Consider the following 18078-nt stretch of genomic DNA (forward strand, 5'->3'; position numbering starts at 1 on the left):
ATTGGAATAAGGCCTGTAGAAAATCCATTTATTATTGTTGGACAAATTTTAACATTAATATACTTCTTTTATTTTTTAATTTATCCTACACTAACAAAAATATGAGTCATTTTATTAAATTAAATTAAATTAACAAATCAATGAACTTGAATAAGTTTATGTCTTGAAAACATAATATAAAAGTTTTAAATCTTTTATTGATTTAAACTTAAATAATTAAATTTTTAATATAATTTATAATAAAAAAGAATAAAATATAAATTTTAAACCTATAAATAAAATTAAATAATTTAATGAAACAGGTAAAATTTTTTTTCAAGCTATTATCATTAATTTATCATAACGTAACCGGGGTAAAGTTCCTCGAATCAAAATAAATAAAAATCTAATAAAAATCATTATTAAATAAAAAATTAAACTATATAAATCACCCCCTAAAAACATCAAAACAAATAATATACTTATAAATAAAATTCTTGAATATTCAGATAAAAAAATTAATGAAAATCCTACACCTCTATACTCAATATTAAACCCAGAAACCAATTCAGACTCCCCCTCAGAAAAATCAAAAGGTGTTCGATTTGTTTCAGCTAAACAAATAATAAATCAAACTAAATTTAAAGGAAAAGTTAAAAAAATAAATCAAATAAATTCTTGATATAAATCAAACAAACTTATAGAATAACCTTCAATTAAAAATAAAATTGATAAAATCACTATAACTAAACTAACTTCATAAGAAATTGTTTGAGCAACAGTACGTAATATTCCCAAAAAAGAATACTTAGAATTTGAAGATCATGCAGAAATCATAATAGGATATACCCCAATACCTAAACAACATAAAAAAAATACTAAACTAAAATCAAATGAATGAAAATTAGTAACATAAGGTATTGTTATTCAACAAATCAATATTAATATTAATATAATTGAAGGAGATAAAAAATAAGGGAAAAAATTTGATATTAAAGGAATAGAGAACTCCTTAGAAAATAATTTAATAGCATCAGAAAATGGCTGTAAAATACCAACGATTCTAACTTTATTAGGTCCTTTACGAATTTGAATTAAACCTAAAACTTTACGCTCTAAAAGAGTTAAAAAAGCTACTCTAACTAACACTATAATAAGTAAAATTAATCTTCTTAAAAAAACTATAATCAATTCATTAATATAAATTACTAATTGTATAATAAAATATACATAAATAAATTCTAAATTTATTACATTAATCTGCCAAAATAGTTAACAAATTTAATAAAATTCATTTTGAATAAAATTATAATAATTCAAAATTATGGTCCTCTCGTACGAAAAACTTTTAATAAAATTAAGGATAGAAACCAACCTGGCTTAAACCGGTTTGAACTCAGATCATGTAAAATTTTAAAGGTCGAACAGACCTAAATTTTCAAGCTTCTACACCCAAAATAAATTTTAATCCAACATCGAGGTCGCAATTTTATATATACTTATATATATACTTATATATATATATATATATATACATTAATATAATAGAATATAAATGGAGGTAATTAAGTTAAATAATTTAATAAAATAAAAAATGATTTATTCAAATAAATTATTTTTCTTCATTTTTTATTTTATTAAATTATTTAACTTAATTACCTCCATTTATATTCTATTATATTAATGTATATATATCAGTATATATATATATATATATAAGTAATTATATATATATAAGTGTGTGTGTATATATATATATATATTATAATTTTTAATTTACTCTTAAAAAAAGAGAAATTTAAAAAAAAATTTTTTTTTTTACATTAATTAAATTTTTCAAAATTATATATAATTATTAGAAAAATCCTATATATTTTTTAATTATTTGCTCACATATTAATTAAGATAAAAATATTATTCATTGAGAAAATGCCATTTAATTTACTTAATTAATTGTAGTTTGGAACATTTATACAATGGATTAGAACTTATTATGAACTTTTAAGAAAACATACAGATAGATAAATGATTATTTATTTAATTTCATATTTTGAATTTTTAAAAATTAATTATTCTTTAATTGAAGAAAAATAATTTATTTAAATAAATCATTTTTTATTTTATTAAATTATTTAACCTAATTACCTCCATTTATATTCTATTATATTTATGTATATATATATATATAAGTATATATATAAGTATATATATGAGTATATATATAAGTGTGTGTGTGTGTGTGTGTGTATATATATTATAATTTTCAATTTACTCTTAAGAAAGAGAAATTTAAAAAAAAATTTTTTTTTTACATTCATTAAATTTTTCAAAATTATATATAATTATTAGAAAAATCCTATATATTTTTTAATTATTTGCTCACATATTAATTAAAATAAAAATATTATTCATTAAGAAAATGCCATTCAATTTACTCAATGAATTGTAGTTTGGAACATTTATACAATGGATTAGAACTTATTATGAACTTTTAAGAAAACATACAGATAGATAAATGATTATTTATTTAATTTCATATTTTTAATTTTCAAAAATTAATTATTCTTTAATTTAAGAAAAATAATTTATTTAAATAAATCATTTTTTATTCTATTAAATTATATAACTTAATTACCTCCATTTATATTCTATTATATTAATGTATAAAAAGATAAGCTAATTAAGCTAATGGGTTCATACCTCATAGATAAAAATTTTAATTTTTTTCTTTTTATATAAAATGCCTGAAAAAGGGTTATTCTGATAGAATAAATTATGTAATATTGTAATAATTACTTTTATAGTTTATTTTATAAATTATTATAATTTTTAATGATAAATTTAATTTTTTTTAAAAAATTTATACAATTAATTAGTTTAAATAAATATTTTTATTTAATATTAATTTTTGGTATTTTGATTACTATTAATTCTTCATCATGGATTGGTGTTTGAATAGGTATGGAAGTAAATTTATTATCATTTATTCCTTTATTAATAAATAGTAGTAATAAATTGTCTAAATTTTATAATTCTTCAATAATATATGTATTATATCATTCAAGTTGGGGCTTCTTCTTTTTTATTTATAAGAATTTTAATAATAAAAATGAGTTTAATTTTTATGAATATAAATTTTTTTATGATTTTATTACAAATTAGATTAATTTTAAAATTAGGAGCTAGGCCATTTCATTGATGGTTGGTGAAGATTATTAATAATATTAGATGATTAAATTGTTTTTTTATTTTAACTATTCAAAAAATTGCTCCTTTATTTATTTTAATTAATATTAATAATAGATTAATTATTTATACATCAATAATTTTGTCTGGATATATAGGTTCATTATTGGGGTTAAATCAAATTTCATTAAAATTGATTATAGCTTATTCTTCTATTAATCATATATCTTGAATGTTCATGTCAGTATTAATTGATTTTTATATTTTATTAATTTATTTAATAATTTATTCTTTAAATAATTTAATAATTTGTATGTTTTTTAGTTACTTTAATATAAATTATTTGAATCAAGTTTATAAATTTAATAATATAAGATATTTTATGAAGTTTATAGTTATAATAATATTTATATCAATAGCTGGTATTCCACCTATATTTGGTTTTATTCCAAAGTTTTTTGTTTTTATTTTAATAGTAAATAATAAATTTTTTATTGAATGTTTTATGTTTATTATTTTTACATTAATTGTTTTATTTTATTATATAAATTTAATTTTACCTACTTTATTATATTTAAAATTAATATTTAAATTAAATTTAAATAATTTTATATTTAATTTTTATTTTTTTATAATTATTTTATTTAATGTTTTTATTATATTAATAATTTATTTTATTATATTATATTTTAATATATAATTTTGAAAAATTTTTATAATTTTAAATTTGCAATTTAATGTTATATATTTAACTATAAAATTAAGATTTTAAGTTAATTAAACTAATAACCTTCAAAGTTTTAAATAAAAATTTGTTTTTAAATCTCATTTTATTAATAATAGAGTTAAACTATTTCTAAAGATTTCAAAAATCTTTGTGCTTATTACACTAAATAATATATATATATATATATTATAATTTTTATTTATTTTTATTAAAGTTTGATTTTGGTTTTTATATTAGTATTATTATTTTTTTGCATGTATTTTTTTAATTAATTAGAAATATTTTTTTGCAGCATTTAATTTTAATAATTGAAGAAATTTAGAATTATGAATAATATAAAAGTATAGACAAAAAAATTGTGCCAGCAGTAGCGGTTAAACGTTTTATACAAATTAATGTTTTTAATTAATAAATTGCATTAATTTATTTATATTTAATTAAAAATAATTTTATGGTGAAATAAAATTATTTGATTATAAATATATATATATATATATATATATATATATATATATATATATATATATATTATTTTATGAAATCTAAGATTTAAACTAGGATGAGATACCCTATTATTTTAGATGTTAATATGATATTTTAATAATTAATAGTTATGTTCTTTAAAATTAAAAAAATTGGCTGTATTTAAAACTAATTAGGGGAATTTATTTATTAAACGATAATCCACGATAAATTTTACTTTAATTAATTGAGTTTATTCATTTTCGTTGAAAGAATATTTTTTTAAAATTATTAATTTTCATTAAATTTTATATAAATTTTATTTCAGATCAAGATGTAGCTTATATTAAAGTTTAAATGAATTACAACAAAAATTTTATTTTTGGATATTAAATTGAAATATTTATTTAAAATTGGACTTAATAGTAAAATTTAAAATTATATTTATTTGAATTGAGAATTAAATATGTACAAATCGCCCGTCACTCTCATTATAAAATGGGATAAGTCGTAACAAAGTAAATATACTGGAAAGTGTATTTAGAATTCAAATTACTTAGAAGGATTTTTTTATTTACAATAAATTAAATAGTTGTTTAATTCAACTGAATTTGAAATTAATAAATTATATTTTTTATATTTAAAATTTCTTTTATTAATAAAAATATTTTTATTAAATTTATAATTTTAGTATTGTTAAAAGAAAAAATAATTTAAATTATAGTTTAATTGTATATTGATAGAAATTTGAAATATTTTGGAAAAAAAATTTTTAAAAAAGTATATTTTATTTATTGTACCTTGTGTATCAGGGTTAATTAAAAAAAATAATATAAATTAATATTTTTCTCGAATTGAAAAGATCTATTCAATTTTAAATTATTTTTAATGTTTAATAATTATTTTTAATTTTTAAATAGAAATGAAATGTTTTTCGTTTTTTAAGTTATCTAGTTTTTTGATAAATAAATTTAATTTAAATATCATTATTAATTATTTTAATTAATAAAAATAATTATTTTTGATATAAAAGTTTTAAGGGATTAGCTTTAATTCTTAATTTTATAATTTATTTTAAATTATATAAAATTATATTTTAGGCTTAGAATTAGTTTTAATTTGAAAATTGTAATAATTTTATAAATTATATATATATATATATATATATATATAAATTTTATTTTTAATTTAATTTTTTATTAAAATAATTTAATTAATAATTATTTAATTTAAATGATGATTAAATTAGTAAATATTATAATTATTTGTAAATATAAATTTATATGATAGTTAATTATAAGGAATTCGGCAAAAAATTAATTCGCCTGTTTAACAAAAACATGTCTTTTTGATAAAACATAAAAAGTCCAATCTGCTCAGTGAAAATTTTAAATAGCCGCAGTATTCTAACTGTGCAAAGGTAGCATAATAATTTGTTCTTCAATTTAGGACTAGAATGAATGATTTGACGAGATTTTTTTTTTTTTTTTTTTTTTTTTCCGAGGAGTTGCGGAATCCAAGTTACGGATTCGCGCCAGTCATACGGGCTAGCGCGGATGTGGGACTCCAGGGTGGCCTACCCACTAAACCGCCACCTCCTGTGCAACGCTCCCAGCCAGGAACTATGGTGATATTACTTCTAGCTGGGAGCTCTGTCGGTGTGTTTTGTCAGTCTGTCCGTCCGTCCGTCCCGTGCAGGCAGTCCGTCAGTTACGTTACGTCAGGCAGCCGTCCGCGTTCTTACGTCGTAAAATTGTCTCTGTGTAGGTGGCAACAAGTTGCCACCTTTCTGTACTATGGAGCATCACCCCGACAATGTTGTCGGGAGTGATGCCTCCGACGACCGTCTCCAGTCTCTGTCGCAGTTCTGTCCAGCGGTCACATTCGAAGAACGTGTGTTCCGCGTCGTCTCGTTCGTGTCCGCAGTACGTACAGTTGGGCGTCCGTACTCGGTTCAGGTTGTGTAAGTATCGTCTGAAGTAGCCATGGCCCGTCAGAAGCTGGGTGACGTAAAAATTCACATCCCCAAACCCCCTCTGGATCCACGGTCTCAGGTCCTTAATGAGTCGTCTCGTCCAGTTTCCCGTTGTGTCTTCCGTCCACCGTTCCTGCCACGTCTGTATCGTCGCGTCTCTTTCCGTCGTTGCCGCGTCCAGTCGGGTCACGTCCGCGTCTCTTCCGTAGACTCTTTTGCGCTCGAACGCGAGAAGGTCTATGGGAATCACGCCTGCCACCACCAGAACGGCCTGTGCTGAGACCGTCCGATAGGAACAAGCGATCCTCAACGCGCTTCGTCTCTGTACCGTCGTCATTGCGTGACAGTATTTCTTAGTCTTCAGGGAGTCTGCCCAGATCTCCGCACCGTAGAGGAGAATCGAGTTCACCGTCGACATCAAAAGTCTCCGTTTCCCTGGTCTCGGTCCGTTCGTGTTTGCCATCAGGCGGCTTAGGGATGCTATCCTTTCAGCCGCCTTCTGAGCCGTTCGTCGTATGTGAGGCCAGAAGGTCATCTTCGTATCCAGGGTCACCCCCAGGTACTTGACTTCCCCTCTGGTCTCGATCTCGTCCGTCCCGACCGTCATGCGTAATGTCGTCGGTATTCGTCTCCTGGTGAGAAGCACCAGTTCTGTCTTTTCCGTCGCGAGTTGCAGTCCGTGGTCAGTCATCCACCGTCCGACTCGTCTCATCGTCTGGTTCAGTGCGTATTGTGCCAGATCTGGAGTTCGCTCGACTATCACTGCCGCCACGTCGTCAGCGTAAGCGACCAGGCGAACGCCGAGCGGAAGCTCCAGTCTGAGCAGGCCGTCGTACATCCCGTTCCAAAAGTCGGGTCCTAGTATGGAACCTTGAGCGACCCCCGCGGTAATCTGTCGCGTCACTTGGCCTTCGGTCGTTTCGTACGTCAGTCGTCTGTTCCGAAGGTAGTCTTCAACAACTCGGAGCAAGTAAAGCGGGACCCCGAAGTCGCCTCTCAGCGACCCTAGGATATCCACCCACCTGGCCGAGTTGAAGGCGTTCTTAACGTCAAGTGTCACCAGCAGCGCGACGGGTCGCACAGCGTGGCAATGTCTGTCTGTCGACCGGAAGGAGTCAACCACCTCTTGGATCGCTCCAATCGTTGATCGACCCCTCCGGAAGCCGAACTGCTGGTCAGAGAGGCCTCCGCCGTCCCGTATCGCGTCCGTAAGTCGTGGTCGCAGAAGCTGTTCGTACAGTTTCCCTGTCGTGTCCAGTAAGCTCAGCGGCCGGTAGGCCGACGGCGTGCTGGGGTCACCCTTACCCTTTGGGATAAGGACCAGCCTCGCCACCTTCCACCGGTCGCTGAATGTCCCTGTCGTAAGGCACGTGTTGTAGAGGTCGAGAAGTATCTCCGGCCTCAGGCTCGCCATCAGCCGAAGAACCTCCGCCGGTACCCCGTCCGGTCCTGGCGCCTTACCCCTCTTCATCGCTTTGGTCGCTCCGACGAGCTCCTCGGCGGTGAAGACGGGGGGCGCCGCCGTCTCGTCGTCGTTCGTCGCGTCCGTACGCGTCGGGTGCGTCGGGAACAGTCCGTCGACGATCCGTCGTGCGGTTTCAGCATCCTTGAGTTCTGGCGGGATCCGGGCCCCCAGCCTACCGGTCACAATCTTGTAACCGGCACCCCAGGGGTCGCGGTCCACCTCCTCGCAGAGCTTCTTCCAGCATCGCGTCTTGCTGTCTCTGATGGCGTACGTCAGTCGTTTCCGTTCAGTCTTGTACTCGGCCTGAAGGGTTTCCCTTTCGGGTCTCCCTCCAGCCCTCGTAACCCGTCGTCGTTTTGCCAGGCAACTCTTCCGCAGCTCGGCTATCTCGTCCGTCCACCAGTATTGTGGTGGTCTGTTACGTCCGTACCGTCGTTTTGGCATTGTGCTGTCGCACAGCCGCGTCGTCAGTTTGGCCGTCTCGTCCGCTAGTCTTTCCGCCCTTTGCCGGCCAGTCAGCTCTGGGGGGACGTCGGTAGTTGGGGCCGGCGCTGCCGCCAGCTCCGCCGAGAACTTCAGTATGTCGAGTTTGTCTACGTTCCACCGCGGGGGGTGCCGGGTCCTCGTCCGTGTCGTCCTTGTCTCTCCTGCCACTTCGAAGGCGATGTACTGATGATCGCTGGCCGTGTAGCCCTCGAGCACCCGCCACCGCCCTATCCGTGGCAGAGTTCTGTCCGTCGTCATCGTTACGTCCGGGATGGAGTCTCCAAATCCCGGCCGTCTGTACGTTGGTACGTCTCCTGTGTTTGCCACTACTAGGTCCAGCCTTGCGGCCATCTCCAGCAGCAGCCGTCCGCGTCTGTTCGTTGCCGTCATGCCCCACTCGACCGCCCTCGCGTTGAGGTCCCCCGCGACCACGAGGTCCCCGGGCAGGTCCCTGAGTCCGTCCTCGAGGAGCGCAACCTTCGCCCGGAATTCCGCCGCAGCGCAGTTTGGGGTCAGGTAGACGCTGACGTAAGTGATAGCGCCCACCCTAGCCCAGACGTAGTCGTCCCCGACGCCACGAGCGGTTATCCGGGCTCGGGCAGCGCCCCTCACCCAGATAGCCGCTGTCTTGGTCTCGTTCGTAATCCAATCCTGTGCTTGTCGCACCCTGTACGGCTCGCACAGGATCAGAATGTCGGCGTCGTGTTCGTCTGCTATCTGTGGTAGTAGCATGTCTGCTGTCCTACTACGGTTCAGGTTGCCCTGAACTATCCTGTCCGTCTTCCGGCCTGCTTCTTGCACTCCTCCAGCGCAACCCGGTACACCGCGCACCTCCCGGAGCCCGCGACATGCGCCGCATCGCCGTGTCCCGCCTCGGCGCACATTGGGCAGGCCGGTCTGTTTTTGCAGTCCGTGGCGTAATGTCCTGTCTCGCCACATTTCCTGCAGCACTTCGTCCGGTCTGTATTTTTGCATTTTGCCTTCGTGTGCCCGTATCCCAGGCACTTGTGGCATTTCGTCACCGTCAGTCGTGGTCGGACGCGGCAAGCTACCCATCCAATCCCGATCCGTCCCCGGCCGAGCAGCGCTCTGGCTTCTTGCGACTCTAGGTCGCATACGGCCATAAACTGCTCCGCCCGGTTCGGACCGAAGATATGGACCCCAAAGTCCGCGTCTCGTCCCGTCTCTCGTCGCAGTGCCTGTATCACGTCGTGTCTGGTCGTGACACAGTCAAGATCCATGATCTCCAGTTGAACCCTGGAGGTCCCGGTCCTGACGTTGCCTGCGTCGCCGACCGCGTCCTGCAGGACGCGTCGGAAGTCGTCTCGTCCGTTGGCGTCTGTCTTTATCTTCAGGAGACACAGACCATTCTTCGTCTTCCTGAGAGTCGTCACTTTAACGTGACTCTTCGCAGGGTCGACCGTGGTCCGTATCTTCCTGACGATGTCGGAGTACGTCGTGTCGTTCCCGGGTTTGACGAGCACCGCCGTCCCCCAGTGTTTGGGAGCCGCTCTGCGCCCCTCAGCCCCGGCCGTCGTGTCCGTTGTCGCGTTCGTCTCGTCCGTCCGCGTCTTCCGTTTCTTTTTTTCCTTGTTTTTCCTTGTGACTGTCTGCCAGTCAGCGACCGGTTCCACAACCGTTGCCCTCTTTTGAGAGGATTCCGGAGTGGTTCCAGTCGCCTCCCGTTTCCGTTTCGTCCGCGGAGTGTTTTGTGTCCGTTGGTCAGTCTCAACGTCCGTCTCCGTCGTCTCGTTGTCCGTCTTGTGGTCTTTCGGGGCTGCTTTAGCGCGCCTGTTAAGCGCAACGTCGGCAGCCTCGAGAATGGTCTTTATGCCCAGTTTGACGGACATACTCATGTTTTTTTGGATGGCCGCTGCCTCGGCCATCCTTGTCGCCGTACTGTGGATCAGTGACAATAGGTCCGTCAGGTCCATATCGTCCGTGATTCGTGTCTTCGTGCCGATCCCGGATACAGCGGAAGCGCAACTCGCTCCGCTGCCCGTGCTCGACACGCTGTCCGTCCTGTCTCGTCGTTGGTGTCCCAGTATCGTCCTGTCCGCTGTTCCAGTTTTCGTGTCCGCTGTCTTTGTTACCGTCTTTGTCACCTGGTCCTTGCACAATTTGCGGCCCTCAGAATCCGTGCCGCTGCCATGGGCCACCGGGGCTTTCACCCGATCGGAACCCAGGGTGGATTTCCCCTGTGCTGGGGCTACCACCTGAGGTAATTCGTTGTTTACCTTATGCATCTCCATAAAAGTTCCTAAGTGCTACGGGTCTCTCGGGGGCGCGACTCCCCGTACCGCGCCGGAACATAGCACGGCCCCTGAGGTCGCCTCGGGGGCCTTCCGTCGGACTTGTGCCGACTTCCGTCCCCTCCGACTTACTAGAAAACCCCGGGGTCGTCACTTCCCGAGCGGACCAGGTTTTTACGCCCAATCCGCCTCCTGAGGCCGCCTCGGGGGCCATCCATTGGGCCTGGGCCAACTTCAGTCCCCCTTGACTTACTCGATGTACGCGGGGTCGTCACGTCCCGAACGAGGGATTTAACCCCCCCGCCACCTGCGGTAGATTTGACGAGATTAAGACTGTCTTATAATTATTAATTATTGAATTTAATTTTTGAGTTAAAAAGCTTAAATTTTATTAGAGGACGAGAAGACCCTATAGAGTTTTATAATTAAATTTATTTTATTAATAAATTTATTTTTATGAAATAAATATAATTATTTTGTTGGGGTGATAATTAAATTTAATAAACTTTTTATTTTTTTTTTACATTAATTAATGAATTTTTGATCCTATATTTTAGATTATTAGATTAAATTACCTTAGGGATAACAGCGTTATTTTTTTTAAAGTTCTTATTGACATAAAAAATTGCGACCTCGATGTTGGATTAAAATTTATTTTGGGTGTAGAAGCTTGAAAATTTAGGTCTGTTCGACCTTTAAAATTTTACATGATCTGAGTTCAAACCGGTTTAAGCCAGGTTGGTTTCTATCCTTAATTTTATTAAAAGTTTTTCGTACGAGAGGACCATAATTTTGAATTATTATAATTTTATTCAAAATGAATTTTATTAAATTTGTTAACTATTTTGGCAGATTAATGTAATAAATTTAGAATTTATTTATGTATATTTTATTATACAATTAGTAATTTATATTAATGAATTGATTATAGTTTTTTTAAGAAGATTAATTTTACTTATTATAGTGTTAGTTAGAGTAGCTTTTTTAACTCTTTTAGAGCGTAAAGTTTTAGGTTTAATTCAAATTCGTAAAGGACCTAATAAAGTTAGAATCGTTGGTATTTTACAGCCATTTTCTGATGCTATTAAATTATTTTCTAAGGAGTTCTCTATTCCTTTAATATCAAATTTTTTCCCTTATTTTTTATCTCCTTCAATTATATTAATATTAATATTGATTTGTTGAATAACAATACCTTATGTTACTAATTTTCATTCATTTGATTTTAGTTTAGTATTTTTTTTATGTTGTTTAGGTATTGGGGTATATCCTATTATGATTTCTGCATGATCTTCAAATTCTAAGTATTCTTTTTTGGGAATATTACGTACTGTTGCTCAAACAATTTCTTATGAAGTTAGTTTAGTTATAGTGATTTTATCAATTTTATTTTTAATTGAAGGTTATTCTATAAGTTTGTTTGATTTATATCAAGAATTTATTTGATTTATTTTTTTAACTTTTCCTTTAAATTTAGTTTGATTTATTATTTGTTTAGCTGAAACAAATCGAACACCTTTTGATTTTTCTGAGGGGGAGTCTGAATTGGTTTCTGGGTTTAATATTGAGTATAGAGGTGTAGGATTTTCATTAATTTTTTTATCTGAATATTCAAGAATTTTATTTATAAGTATATTATTTGTTTTGATGTTTTTAGGGGGTGATTTATATAGTTTAATTTTTTATTTAATAATGATTTTTATTAGATTTTTATTTATTTTGATTCGAGGAACTTTACCCCGGTTACGTTATGATAAATTAATGATAATAGCTTGAAAAAAAATTTTACCTGTTTCATTAAATTATTTAATTTTATTTATAGGTTTAAAATTTATATTTTATTCTTTTTTATTATAAATTATATTAAAAATTTAATTATTTAAGTTTAAATCAATAAAAGATTTAAAACTTTTATATTATGTTTTCAAGACATAAACTTATTCAAGTTCATTGATTTGTTGATTTAATTTAATTTAATAAAATGACTCATATTTTTGTTAGTGTAGGATAAATTAAAAAATAAAAGAAGTATATTAATGTTAAAATTTGTCCAACAATAATAAATGGATTTTCTACAGGCCTTATTCCAATTCATGTTAATATTAATACAATTCTAATAAATATTCAAAATATAAATTGTCTAAATGGGTAAAAATTTAATCCTTTGAAATTTATTATTTTATAAAAAGGTATAATTAATAATATTAAAATAGACATTAGAAGAAGAATTACACCTCCTAATTTATTAGGGATAGATCGTAGGATTGCATATGCAAATAAAAAATATCATTCAGGTTTAATATGAGGAGGAGTAATTATAGGATTAGCAGGGGTAAAATTATCTGGGTCTCTTAATATATTAGGATTTATTAAAATAATATAAATTAAGATAAAGTATATTAAAATAAATCCTACAATGTCTTTTAATAAAAAATAAGGTTGAAATGACATTTTATCAATATCACTATTAGTTCCTAAAGGGTTTCTTGATCCTGTGTTATGTAGAAATATTAAATGAATAATTGTTATTATAATAATAATAAAGGGAATAATAAAATGAAGAGTAAAAAATCGTGTTAGTGTAGCATTATTAATAGAAAATCCTCCTCATAATCATTGTACTAAGAATTCTCCTAAATATGGAATTGCTGAGAGAAGGTTAGTAATTACAGTAGCTCCTCAAAAAGATATTTGTCCTCAAGGTAATACGTATCCTAAAAATGCGGTTGCTATAGTTAATAATAATATTGTTGTTCCTGTAATTCAAGTTGGTTTAAGGTTGAATGATCCAAAAAATATTCCTCGTCCAATATGTAAGTATATACAGATAAAAAATATTGAAGCACCATTTGCATGTAAATTTTTGATTATTCAACCATTATTAATATTTCGGTAAATATGGATAATTCTATCAAATGCTATTTGAATATTAGGTGTGTAATGTATAGCTAAAAAAATACCTGTAATTAGTTGGGTTATTAAACATAATCCTAATAATGAACCAAAATTTCATATTGTTGTAATATTTGATGGTGTTGGTAAATCTACTAATGATCCATTTATAATTTTTAATAAACTATTTTTTAAACGTAAAGGTAGCATTATAAAGTTTTCCGTAAAGATCCTAAATTGATATTAGAAATTTTTACAACAATAATTAATGTAATAAATAAATAATTTATTATTATGAATGAAATAATATAATTTGGTTTATTAAATAATTTGTTTAATGATATTTTAGTTAATATATTTCTATTTAATTCAATATAAGATAATTTTATTGTATCTTCAAACGTAAAATTTCTTTTATTATAATTAATTACTAATATTAATATTAAAATAATTATGATAATGTTTATTATTATTCATTTATTAAAAAGAAATTTTACGTTTGAGATTAATCTTGATACATAAATAAAATTAATAATAATCTTCCCAAAAAAATTAAAAAAATTATATATGAGTATCAAAATCTTATATTTAATATTCCTGATGTTACAGAAATTGAAGATGTTTGGATTAGTAAAATTAATCCTATTGTAAATGGGGTTTTTGTTAAATATATTATTATAGTATTAATTAATATAAGTAGTATGAAAATTTTTATAATCAATCAATTAAAATAAATTTATATTAATTAGTTTTAAAAAAAAATTTTTTCTTTGATTTACAAAATCAATATTTTAAATAAACTATTAAAACTTATATTTAATATTAAAATTCCAAAAAATAGTTTAATAAAATATTAATTTTGGAGATTAATGATAGGAAAGTTTCTCTTTTTTTTGAAATTATATATATATATATATATATATATATATATAGTTTATTATTTTAATAGATTTTTATTATTTTGTTTATTTTATATTTTTAATTAGATTTTTAAGTTTAAGATTAAATCGTTTTCATTTATTGATAGTTTTATTAAGAATTGAATTTATTATTTTAATGTTATATTTAATATTAATTTTATTTTTAAATATATATATTAGAGATGTATTTTATTATAATTTTTTTAATTTTTAGAGTTTGTGAAGGGGTTTTGGGTTTATCTGTTTTGATTTATATAATTCGTTTACATGGTAATGATTATTTTCAAGTTTTAAATATTTTTTAATGATAAAGTTTTATTTTTATTTATTGTTTTTAATTATAGTTTCTAAAAATAATTTTTGATTTTTTCAGTTTAATTTATTTTTTTTAAGATTTCTTTTTATATTTTCTGGAAATTATAGATTTGAATTTAAGAGTATAAATATTTTTTTGGGGTGTGATAATTTATCTTTTGGTTTAGTTTTATTAACTTTATGAATTGGAGCATTAATAATTATATCAAGATATTTTATTTATGAATTAAAAATTTTTTTAAATTATTTTATTTTATTGATATTTTTTTTAATTTTATTTTTATTTTTGACGTTTACTGTAAATAATTTATTTTTATTTTATCTTTTTTTTGAATGTAGATTAATCCCTACTTTTTGTTTAATTTTAGGTTGAGGTAATCAATTGGATCGGGTTCAAGCAGGCATTCATTTATTATTTTATACTTTATTTGCTTCTTTACCTTTATTATTAAGAATTATTTATTTATTTTTTGAATTTAAAAATTTAAATTATATTTTTTCTGTAGAAAATTTATTTCAAGTTTATTCTTTTTATTTATTTGTATTTTTGATTTTTGCTTTTTTAGTAAAGTTACCAATTTTTTTTATACATTTATGATTGCCTAAAGCTCATGTAGAAGCCCCTGTTTGTGGGTCAATAATTTTAGCTGCTATTATATTGAAGTTAGGGGGATATGGTTTATTACGAGTTTATATATATTTAATTAATATAGGTATTTTTTTTAAATGTTTATTTGATTGTTTTAAGAATAATAGGAGGAATTTATATTAGTTTAATTAGAATATTTCAAGTTGATTTAAAATCTTTAATTGCTTATTCTTCAATTGCTCATATAATAATAATATTATCTGGTTTATTAACTTTAATAAGATGGGGAATTTATGGTTCTTATTTGTTAATAATTTCTCATGGTTTATGTTCTTCAGGTTTATTTTGTGTAGTAAATATTATTTATGAACGTTTAAGAAGTCGGAGATTATTTATTAATAAAGGTTTAATAAATTATATGCCTAGAATATGTTTATAATGATTTTTATTATGTTCTTCAAATATAGCAGCTCCTCCTTCTTTAAATTTAATAGGTGAAATTATATTAATCAATAGATTAATTATATGAAGTAAAATAATTTTTTTATTAATCATTTTTTTATCTTTTTTTAGAGCTTGTTACACACTATATTTATATTCTTTTACTCAACATGGTAAAATAAATTATTTTTTTTATTCATTTTCTCAAGGTAATGTTCGTGAGTATATTTTATTAATATTACATTGAATTCCTTTAAATTTAATTATTTTAAATAGAGAATTTTTTATTGTTTGAATATAAATTAATTTTAATAGTTTATTTAAAATATTGATTTGTGGTATCAAAGAAAATTAAATTTAGTTTTTAAATTATTTTTATATTAAATATTTGTTTATTTAGCTTTATTAAAAATTTTTTTATTAGATTATTTTTATTTATATTAAGTATTTATTTTTTATTATATGATTTAGTTTATTTTGTTGAGTATAATTTAATTGAAATTAATTCTTCTTGTGTAGTAATAACATTTTCATTTGATTGGATATCATTAATCTTTATAAGAACAGTTTTATTTATTTTTTCTTTGGTAATTTTATATAGAAATTCTTATATAATAAATGATTTAAATTTGAATCGATTTATTATATTGGTAATTTTATTTGTTGTATCAATGATATTAATAATTGTTAGTCCAAATTTAATTAGTATTTTATTAGGTTGAGATGGGTTAGGTTTGATTTCTTATTGTTTAGTAATCTATTATCAAAATTTTAAGTCTTTTAATGCTGGGATATTAACTGTCATTTCTAATCGTATTGGTGATATTTTTTTATTATTATCAATTTCTTGAATAATAAATTTTGGGGGTCGAAATTTTTATTATTATATAGATGTTTTAAAATATAATTCTTTTATAATAGTAATTACTTTAATAATTTTGATTGCTTCATTTACTAAAAGTGCTCAAATTCCTTTTTCTTCTTGACTCCCTGCAGCAATAGCCGCTCCTACTCCTGTATCTTCATTAGTTCATTCTTCTACCTTAGTAACGGCTGGGGTTTATTTATTAATTCGATTTGAAAATTTATTTAATAGAGAGAATTTTATTATTATATTTTTATTATTATCTAGATTAACTATATTTATATCTGGATTAAACGCAAATTTTGAATTTGATTTAAAAAAAATTATTGCTTCATCAACTTCAAGTCAATTAGGTTTAATAATAAGAATTTTATTTTTAGGATTTAAGTTTTTAGCTTTTTTCCATCTTTTAATACATGCATTTTTTAAAGCATTATTATTTATATGTTCAGGAGTTTTTATTCATGGATTGAATAATTTTCAAGATATCCGTTTATTAGGTTCAATATTTAATCAAATACCCTTTACTTCTATTTGTTTTCATTTTTCTAATTTATCTTTATGTGGATTTCCTTTTTTAGCTGGATTTTATTCTAAGGATATAATTTTAGAAATAGTTTTAATATTAAATTATAACATATTTATTATATTTATTTTTTTTATTTCAACTTTTTTAACTGTTTCTTATACTTTTCGTTTGATTTATTTTTCTATATTAGGTTGATATAATATAATTAGATTAAATTATTTAAATGATTATGATGTTTATATAAATAATTCAATATATTTTATGATATTGATAGTAATTTTAGGGGGTTCTATATTTAGTTGATTAATTTTTCCTTATAGATATGTCATTATTTTGCCTTTTTATATAAAAATTTTACCAATTTTAATTATTTTTTTAGGTATATTATTTGGATTTTTTGTTTATTATTTAAATGTTAAAATGTTTAAGTTAAAGTTTTATTTTTTAAAGTTATTTTTTAGAATAATATGGTTTTTACCTGTTATTTCTACTTATGGTTTAATTAAAAATATTATATTTATAAACAAAGAATTAACATTAAATTTTAATCAAAATTGATTAGAATTTTATGAAAGAAGAATAATTATAATTTTTATAAATAATTTTTATATATTTATAGATTTATTAATTTTTTATTTTAATAATGTTTTAAATTTATTTTTATTATTTGCTTTTTTATTTTTTTATTATTTCTTTATATTATAAATGTTTAAATAGCTTAAAATTTAAAGTATATTATTGAAGATAATATGATGATTTATTTAAATCTTTAAACATTTAATTTATAAAATTAAATAATTTATTTTTACAATGAAAATGTAATGTTTTTATAAACTATATAAATTAGAAATATAAATGAATTTTAATCATTTAATAAAAAGTTAGAAGCTTTTTTATTTTATATTTCTATTTAATTGGAATTTTTATTCATTTTTATTATTAACAATAATAAGCCTCTTTTTGGCTTCAATTAATTTAATATAAATTATTTAAGG

General features: G+C 29.0%; 1 protein-coding gene, 1 long non-coding RNA gene and 1 pseudogene across 2 annotated transcripts; 2 read left to right on the top strand and 1 right to left on the bottom strand.

Annotated features, from left to right (window-relative positions):
- The first annotated feature begins 1303 nt into the window (after positions 1-1303).
- Positions 1304-17515, top strand: LOC124309798 (NADH-ubiquinone oxidoreductase chain 5-like; annotated as a pseudogene).
- Positions 8029-11284, top strand: LOC124309802 (uncharacterized). Its single transcript, XR_006909395.1, has 2 exons — positions 8029-8104; positions 10849-11284. It is a non-coding gene; the product is annotated as an uncharacterized LOC124309802 (long non-coding RNA).
- LOC124309799 (cytochrome b-like) lies at positions 12487-13653 on the bottom strand. Its single transcript, XM_046773551.1, is given in 1 exon segment — positions 12487-13653. A coding segment is annotated over 1 exon segment (816 nt). The 5' UTR covers positions 13635-13653; the 3' UTR covers positions 12487-12818.
- Positions 17516-18078: the final 563 nt, after the last annotated feature.

The sequence above is a fragment of the Neodiprion virginianus genome, unplaced genomic scaffold (genome assembly GCF_021901495.1).
Source record: "Neodiprion virginianus isolate iyNeoVirg1 unplaced genomic scaffold, iyNeoVirg1.1 ptg000042l, whole genome shotgun sequence".
In the NCBI taxonomy this organism is placed as follows: domain Eukaryota; kingdom Metazoa; phylum Arthropoda; class Insecta; order Hymenoptera; family Diprionidae; genus Neodiprion; species Neodiprion virginianus.